The sequence below is a fragment of the Salvelinus alpinus genome, chromosome 23, assembly GCF_045679555.1.
Source record: "Salvelinus alpinus chromosome 23, SLU_Salpinus.1, whole genome shotgun sequence".
In the NCBI taxonomy this organism is placed as follows: Eukaryota; Metazoa; Chordata; class Actinopteri; order Salmoniformes; family Salmonidae; genus Salvelinus; species Salvelinus alpinus.
In genome coordinates, this window is record NC_092108.1 from 25,367,657 (window position 1) to 25,376,632 (window position 8,976).

General features: G+C 43.3%; 1 protein-coding gene across 3 annotated transcripts; it reads left to right on the forward strand.

Moving 5' to 3' along the window:
- The first annotated feature begins 519 nt into the window (after positions 1–519).
- Positions 520–8,394, forward strand: LOC139550661 (tubulin beta-2A chain-like). 3 transcript variants are annotated; one of them, XM_071361684.1, is made up of 4 exons: positions 520–697; positions 1,208–1,316; positions 6,209–6,319; positions 6,936–8,394. In XM_071361684.1, the coding sequence occupies exons 1-4, from the start codon at positions 641–643 to the stop codon at positions 8,027–8,029; spliced, it is 1,371 nt and encodes a 456-aa protein (XP_071217785.1). In that variant the 5' UTR covers positions 520–640; the 3' UTR covers positions 8,030–8,394. The 3 variants fall into 3 exon arrangements, with proteins under 3 accessions (XP_071217785.1, XP_071217787.1, XP_071217788.1); XM_071361686.1 differs by lacking the exon at positions 1,208–1,316; XM_071361687.1 differs by lacking the exons at positions 520–697; positions 1,208–1,316 and adding an exon at positions 1,660–1,680.
- Positions 8,395–8,976: the final 582 nt, after the last annotated feature.

Genomic DNA, 8,976 nt, shown 5'->3' on the forward strand with positions numbered 1-8,976 from the left:
ACTGATGCTGCCAATATATTTCTCTGCTTGGAAAACTCTGATTTTAACCACTTCCTGTTGTATGATGTCATACAATACCTCAATACCCTGTAAACATGCTCCTAGGGGAAAACTACTCCCCACTCTACTAAACAAGTGATTAATAAAAACGAATATGCCTGTCTTGAGAATGGCATTGACAACATTGTGGATGATGTAGTTGCAGAGCTCCAAACTGACCTATATTGGACATCATGTACACTGAAGCAGATGCAGGAAGGCAAGCTAAAAGGTGGGCACAATGCCTAGCTTACATTGAACAAGGGGATATTTATGAACAATCAAGTTGCATTTCCTTAACTTGGCAAATAATAGCAATGCGCCATGTTTTAGATTAATAGTGATGCAGCAGCATCCTCAACCAGTCCACTGGTCCACTGCATCAAACGTTGCCCGCTGATAGGCTGGTGCGCGAAATTGGGATGCAGCGCCGGTGTGACGTCACCCAGCATCAACACGATGACACCCTGAGCTCACCGCTCGCCCTACTAATGTAAAAACTGCTGAGAGGCGACACATGCAGCGGTAGCAACGAGGTTGAGGACATCGGTGTTAGCTGAGACAAAAGGCTGCTGTCTGCTTGCACCCACAAAGCATCATCATGAGGGAGATTGTTCATATCCAGGCCGGGCAATGTGGAAACCAGATTGGTGCCAAAGTAGGTGGCATGTTTATATTTGTATACTGACACAGTGGTTGTTATAGAGCAATAACTTTTTTGTTAGATGTTTGAAATGTTGAGACCTGCATGCTTTTTCCTCCCATGTAACTTTATTTCAATTAGCCCTATGTCGCACTGCATTTTCCAAGACATCAAATTCCCAAATACCCATCCAGTATTTTGGTATAATATTTTTGGGCCTAATGTGTTATGGAAATTAGTATTTAATTTATTTAGAAATATTAGATGCTATTCGATTGATATGGGTGTGGTCCTATGGATTTGGGCAAAGAGGCAAAGTGTCTGCAGTGGTGTCGCGCATCTGCGGGGCCGATGAGTCATGCTATCACCATGCGCAATAGGGATAGGGCTACGCACAAGGAGCGTTCGGTATTTTTCCTTTTGTCTTGAACAGGTTATAGCCAGAGCACAGAAAATCGTATTCATCTCTTAGTTCAAACCTTTAAACATCAAAGTTGCAGAACCTACATCTCTGTCCCATCTCAGTTCTGGGAGGTCATAAGTGATGAACACGGCATCGACCCCACCGGAAGTTACCAAGGTGACAGTGACCTGCAGCTGGAGAGGATAAATGTGTACTACAATGAAGCATCGGGTATATATACATCTATTTGTCTGGACTGGGCATGAAGTAATCTCTGCATGCATCTGAACAATTGGTTAAAGAAAATAATAAACCATAAGCACACTGTAATATCACTTGGCTTTCCCCCAAATTAAAACAAAAGTACATCAATATTCCCTGGTGATAAAAACTGCAGACCTCATTTGATTTGCAAAGTCATGCTCTGTAGGGCTAATCCAAACTGAGTATGTGACATTGTAACCATAATATCTGTCTGGGTGCAGTGGGCCCTGTGGCAGGGCAGGGGAAATGAGGACAGCAGAAGGTACCTGCCAATCTCTCTCCCTCCCTCCATTCCTCTCTGGCAGGGCAGGGGAAATGAGGACAGCAGCAGGTACCTGCCAATCTCCCTCCCTCCCTCTCTCTTTATTTCTCTCCCTGGATCATCTCTTTCTTTCTTTCTCTCTCTCTTTCTTTCTCTCTCTCTCTCTCTCTCTCTCTCTCTCTCTCTCTCTCTCTCTCTCTCTCTCTCTCTCTCTCTCTCTCTCTCTCTCTCTCTCTCTCTCTCTCTCTCTCTCTCTCTCTCTCTCCAGCATCATTTATCTCTCTCTTTCTCTCTCTCCCTCTATCCTCTCTCTCTCCCTCTATCTCGCTATATTACATTCAATGGAATTTATTGGGATGGGAAACATATGTTTACATTGCCAAAGCAAGTGAAATAGATAATAAACAAAAGTGAAAAAACAATCAAACAGCAAACTCTATATATGTCTCTACATCAGTGGTCAGGTATACATCTGCAGTCTCTGTAAAACCGACCCAACCCTAATGGTTGTCTGCTGTCTGTGTGTCGGTCTGATTTTTATTAGCCAGGGATTTGAAGGTCATTGCCGTGCTGCATCCCATCCTTTGTCTCCGGCTCTTTGCCGTACTGAGCAGTCAGTCTCTTTTGCCAAACCAACCAGGCTGCAGAACCTGGGGCCTATGAGGCCTACATGTTCTGTTGTTAGCTCTGATCCTATTTCCAGTGTGTGCAAATGCTAAGCAGTATTGATCCCTCTCATTTCACTGTTGTCAGGCGTAAATTGAGCTTGCATGTGTGTGAGCAACTCTGCCATCCTTTATTGTACATGTATTGTGCATTCATCAATAAAACGTTTCCTGATTCATAGAGAGATGTGCATAGCAGCACGTTAACCTTCATACTACCAACATATTTTATATACATGGATTACCAACTAGGGTCATTGTCCCCAAGAATAATCTATTGGAAAAAGCAACCGTCATAGCAAATATAAACTTAATTCTTATCAAAACATAATTAGACATGTAAATAATGTTATCTGAAGTAAAAAATAATAACTAAACAGACGGTTATATTTGCAAAATTACAGTTAATTTGCATATCCTGGAAAAAATATATATACAATTTTCCCATAAATAATGTGCAGCTTTTTTCCAAACTGCAAAGTACTAAAAAGCAGATTGACCATCATTTCATTGTAGTATCTTTTAGTTTTTAGATTTTTTAACTAAATACTAATTTTGTCAAATTTATGTGGCAAAAAACAACTGCCATTTAAGGGGCAGTACAACAACATTGAAATATACTTAATTGTATTCACAAAAAGTGATTAATCCATTGATCCTGAGAGACAATGACCAAAAACATGGCTTAGTTTTCTTTATTTACTTACCCTACAGCCAGAATTAGCATTGCTACTAGTAAACAATGGGAGTGGCAGGGCCAATGGCAGGATGCTTACAAATCCTTAAAGTCACTTCAAACCAATGTTATAGCAACCCAAATATCACATAAAGTTGCACATACATACATATATATATATACAGTACCAGTCAAAAGTTTAGACACACCTACTCATTCAAGGGTTTTTCTTTATTTCTACTATTTTCTACATAGTCGAATAATAGTGAAGACATTAAAAATATGAAATAACACATATGGAATCATGTAGTAACCAAAAAAGTGTTAAACAAACCAAAATATATTTTATATTTGAGATTCTTCAAAGTAGCCACCCTTTGCCTTGATGACAGCTTTGAATACTCCTGGCATTCTCTCAACCAGCTTCATGAGGTTGATTTCAATGGCTTTCAATAAACAGGTGTGCCTTGTTTAAAGTCAATTTGTGGAATTTCTTTCCTTCTTAATGTGTTTGAGCCAATCAGTTGTGTTGTGACATGGTAGGGTTTGGTATACAGAAGATAGCCCTATGTGTTAAAAGACCAAGTCCATATTATGGCAAGAACAGCTCAAATAAGCAAAAATAAATTACAGTCCATCATTACTTTTTATGGCTGCAATCCGGCTAACGGGATCGATATGACAACAGCCAGTGAAAGTGCAGGGCGCCAAATTCAAACAATAGAAATCTCGTAATTAAAATTCCTCAAACATACATGTGTTTTATATCATTTTAAAGGTAATCTTGTTGTTAATCCCACCAAAGTGTCCGATTTTAAATATGCTTTTCAGCGAAAGCACTACAAACGATTATGTTAGGTCACCACCAGACCACAATAAGCACAGACATTTTTCCAGCGAAAGATAGCAGTCACAAAAAGCAGAAATAGAGATAAAATTAATCATTTACATTACATTTACATTTAAGTCATTTAGCAGACGCTCTTATCCAGAGCGACTTACAAATTGGTGCATTCACCTTATGATATCCAGTGGAACAACCACTTTACAATAGTGCATCTAACTCTTTTAAGGGGGGGGGTTAGAAGGATTATTTTATCCTATCCTAGGTATTCCTTAAAGAGGTGGGGTTTCAGGTGTCTCCGGAAGGTGGTGATTGACTCCGCTGACCTGGCGTCGTGAGGGAGTTTGTTCCACCATTGGGGTGCCAGAGCAGCGAACAGTTTTGACTGGGCTGAGCGGGAACTGTACTTCCTCAGAGGTAGGGAGGCGAGCAGGCCAGAGGTGGATGAACGCAGTGCCCTTGTTTGGGTGTAGGGCCTGATCAGAGCCTGAAGGTACGGAGGTGCCGTTCCCCTCACAGCTCCGTAGGCAAGCACCATGGTCTTGTAGCGGATGCGAGCTTCAACTGGAAGCCAGTGGAGAGAGCGGAGGAGCGGGGTGACGTGAGAGAACTTGGGAAGGTTGAACACCAGACGGGCTGCGGCGTTCTGGATGAGTTGTAGGGGTTTAATGGCACAGGCAGGGAGCCCAGCCAACAGCGAGTTGCAGTAATCCAGACGGGAGATGACAAGTGCCTGGATTAGGACCTGCGCCGCTTCCTGTGTGAGGCAGGGTCGTACTCTGCGAATGTTGTAGAGCATGAACCTACAGGAACGGGTCACCGCCTTGATGTTAGTTGAGAACGACAGGGTGTTGTCCAGGATCACGCCAAGGTTCTTAGCACTCTGGGAGGAGGACACAATGGAGTTGTCAACCGTGATGGCGAGATCATGGAACGGGCAGTCCTTCCCCGGGAGGAAGAGCAGCTCTGTTTTGCCGAGGTTCAGCTTGAGGTGGTGATCCGTCATCCACACTGATATGTCTGCCAGACATGCAGAGATGCGATTCGCCACCTGGTAATCACTAGCCTTTGATGATCTTCATCAGATGACACTCATAGGACTTTATGTTACACAATACATGCATGTTTTGTGTGAAGTTCATATTCATATAAAAAAATCTGAGTTTACATTGGCGCGTTACATTCACTAGTTCCAAAAACATCAAGTGATTTTGCATAGCCGCATCGTGTCAACAGAAATACTCATCATACATGTAGATGATAATACAAGTTATACACATGGAATTATAGATATACCTCTCCTTAATGCAACCGCTGTGTCAGATTTCAAAAAAACTTTACGGAAAAAGCAAACCATGCAATGATCTGAGACGGCGCTCAGAACAATAGCCAAATTAGCCGCCATGTTGGCGTCAACAGAAATGTCCTTGTTTTTAAAGAAAAGCAATTTTTTTTGTCCATTAAAATAACATCAAATTGATCAGAAATACAGTGTAAATACAGTGTAGACATTGTTAATGTTGTAAATGACTATTGTAGCTTGAAACGGCTGATTTTTTATGGAATATCTACATAGGCGTACAGAGGCTCATTATCAGCAACCATCACTCCTGTGTTCCAGTGGCACGTTGTGTTAGCTAATCCATTTTAAAAGGCTAATTGATCATTAGAAAACCCTTTTGCAATTATGTTAGCACAGCTGAAAACTGTTGCGCTAATTAAAGAAGCAATAAAACTGACCTTCTTTAGACTAGTTGAGTATCTGGAGCATCAGCATTTGTGGGTTCGATTACAAGCTCAAAATGACCAGAAACAAAGACCTTTCTTCTGAAACTCATCAGTCTATTCTTGTTCTGAGAAATGAAGGCTATTCCATGCGAGAAATTGCCAAGAAACTGAAGATCTCGTACAACGCTGTGTACTACTCCCTTCACAGAACAGCGCAAACTGGCTCTAACCAGAATAGAAAGAGGAGTTGGAGGCCCCGGTGCAGAACTGAGCAAGAGAACCAGTACATTAGAGTGTCTCGTTTGAGAAACAGACACCTCACAAGTCCTCAACTGGCAGCTTCATTAAATAGTACCCGCAAAACACCAGCCTCGACGTCAACAGTGAAGAGGCGACTCTGGGATGCTGGCCTTCTAGGCCAAGTTGCAAAGAAAAAGCCATATCTCAGACTGGCCAGTAAAAAGAAAAGATTAAGATGGGCAAAAAGAACACAGACACTGGACAGAGGAACTCTGACTAGAAGGCCAGAATCCCGGAGTCGCCTCTTTACTGTTGACGTTGAGACTGGTGTTTGAGACTGGAGACCATGCTATCTCACCCAGGGTAGTAAACGGTTTGGAGTAAACTGTTTCCTTTGTGCAACAAAATCTGACTAATGAATACACCCCTCTCCTCCCCCCACAGGTAATAAGTTTGTCCCCCGGGCCATCCTGGTGGATCTGGAGCCAGGCACCATGGACTCTGTACGCTCCGGGCCCTTCGGCCAGCTCTTCAGACCAGACAACTTTGTCTTTGGTGAGTAGTGGTTATCATATAGCCGAATTCCATATCTTTTTGTGCTATCTCGCCTATCCTGGTCCCAGATCTGTCTGTGCTGTCTTGCCCAATTGGTCATTATCATGTCCTCATCAGCTCTTCCATCTTTGACCCAAAGCATGTCATGTCTGTGTCAGCATTCACTGAAGCGAAGCTTAGTTTACCTTTCACATAGATGTACAGTTTGTTCTCTGTGCAACGTTTCTGCAGTTGTGTCAGGCAGAGAGAGCCAGAATGGTGACACAGCAGAATGCAGTCCAGACTGCTACTGCTGCAGTGCTCATCAGGATGGGGATATTGAGCTAAATAAAATCCACCCCAGGACACCTTACCTATAATACTGAAAAAAGTATAGTAGGCTTAGACTCACATCAGTACAATTAGATTAAAACACAACTTTTATTAGATACAAATTATTCAATGTTGTTTCAATGGAATGGAATTTTCTCTTTCACTGGAAATGAATAAATAATGTACACAATGCATATGCCTGTTACTGGTGACTTGCTTTTCATTCTCCTAGATGTGTATGACTAGATGTTTACTAGCACAAAGATGCTATGTCTCTAACCTAGATTTTTCATGGGTCTTTCAGGTCAGAGTGGAGCTGGTAACAACTGGGCTAAAGGCCACTACACAGAGGGAGCTGAGCTGGTTGACTCTGTCCTGGACGTAGTCAGGAAGGAGTCTGAGAACTGTGACTGCCTCCAGGGCTTCCAGCTCACCCACTCCCTGGGAGGGGGCACAGGCTCTGGCATGGGCACCCTGCTCATCAGCAAGATCCGCGAGGAGTACCCTGACCGCATCATGAACACCTTCAGTGTCATGCCCTCACCCAAGGTGTCTGACACGGTGGTGGAGCCCTACAATGCCACCCTGTCAGTCCACCAGCTGGTGGAGAACACTGATGAGACCTTCAGCATCGACAACGAGGCTCTCTATGACATCTGCTTTCGTACCCTCAAGCTCACCACACCCACCTACGGAGACCTCAACCACTTGGTGTCAGCCACCATGAGCGGGGTCACCACCTGCTTGCGCTTCCCCGGTCAACTCAACGCCGACCTCCGCAAACTGGCCGTCAACATGGTGCCCTTCCCCCGCCTCCACTTCTTCATGCCTGGCTTTGCCCCTCTGACCAGCAGGGGGAGCCAGCAGTACCGTGCCCTCTCCGTGCCCGAGCTGACCCAGCAGATGTTTGACGCCAAAAACATGATGGCCGCCTGCGACCCTCGCCACGGCCGCTACCTCACCGTTGCCGCCATCTTCCGCGGGCGCATGTCCATGAAGGAGGTGGACGAGCAGATGTTGAGCGTGCAGAACAAGAACAGCAGCTACTTCGTAGAGTGGATCCCCAACAACGTGAAGACTGCCGTCTGCGACATCCCGCCCCGTGGCCTTAAGATGTCCGCCACCTTTATTGGCAACAGCACGGCAATCCAGGAGCTGTTTAGAAGGATCTCTGAGCAGTTCACTGCCATGTTCCGCCGTAAGGCCTTCCTTCACTGGTACACCGGAGAGGGTATGGACGAGATGGAGTTCACTGAGGCTGAGAGCAACATGAATGATCTGGTGTCTGAGTACCAGCAATACCAGGACGCCACTGCTGACGAAGTGGGCGAGTACGAGGAAGACGAGTTGGAGGATGCGGATCAGGATGTCCAGCAGCACCATGATGTCCGCCACTGAGGGGTGCTGGGTAGAAGCAGTACAGCAGTCTGTATGTTATATCCACTAGTCACTTTAAATGATCAATAGGTATGGAAGGATAGAGGCGCAGAATGAGTTATTGTCGCGTCAAGATACTGTATATTGTAGCTGTTTAGCCTAAAGACTACTACTATTGCATTTCATTGTTCTTCAAATATGTCTCGAAGACCATAAGTGAAACATAACAATTATGTGAGTATTATAAATGTCATGGGTGTTCCAATTCATGCTGTGTCAATGTCAATAAAAACAACATCATTACACTATTATTAGAAACCGAGTTTTGTAACATTTACCTCAGAATGCATTTTCTATCGCAAAATAAAATGTTCCTGTCCTATGAATATCACTCTCGTTAGCCTTCTTTTCATGGGAATGCTCATTGTATTCAGCATATGAGATACAATTAACAATCCAGACTTTTCATGCTGTAATGAAGATAAATAGATACAATAAGAAAAATAAATATATTTTTTCTGGTTTTAAAATGCAAGGTAAGCATGGAATGTGATTACCATACCTATCTACCTATTTTATAGTCTTGTGAATCCCCTGAGTCATCTTGACTGTGTTGGTTTGTTTTCTCTGTCTGTCTGGGACAGGAGACACTTTTTATGATTGAAAAACCCAGTTTTTTGTTTATTCCTCTTCATGATCTGTCAGATAGTAAATCTGATTTATGGCTGGCCAGACATGGTGACTATCCCAGCATCGAGTTTAATGTGTGGGGACGTAGGACACTCTCTTCCAATGGCAGAATGTTTTGCTAATAATGCAAATCTTTGAACATGTAAACCTAATAGGATCTTTACATATTGGTTCATCACAATATTACACACCTTTATTCTACATGCTCAATTTGCTTGATATCATTTACATAAAGGTCCTCTGGCAAGGCTCAAGAGTTTCCGCTTTGTTAGAGGTAC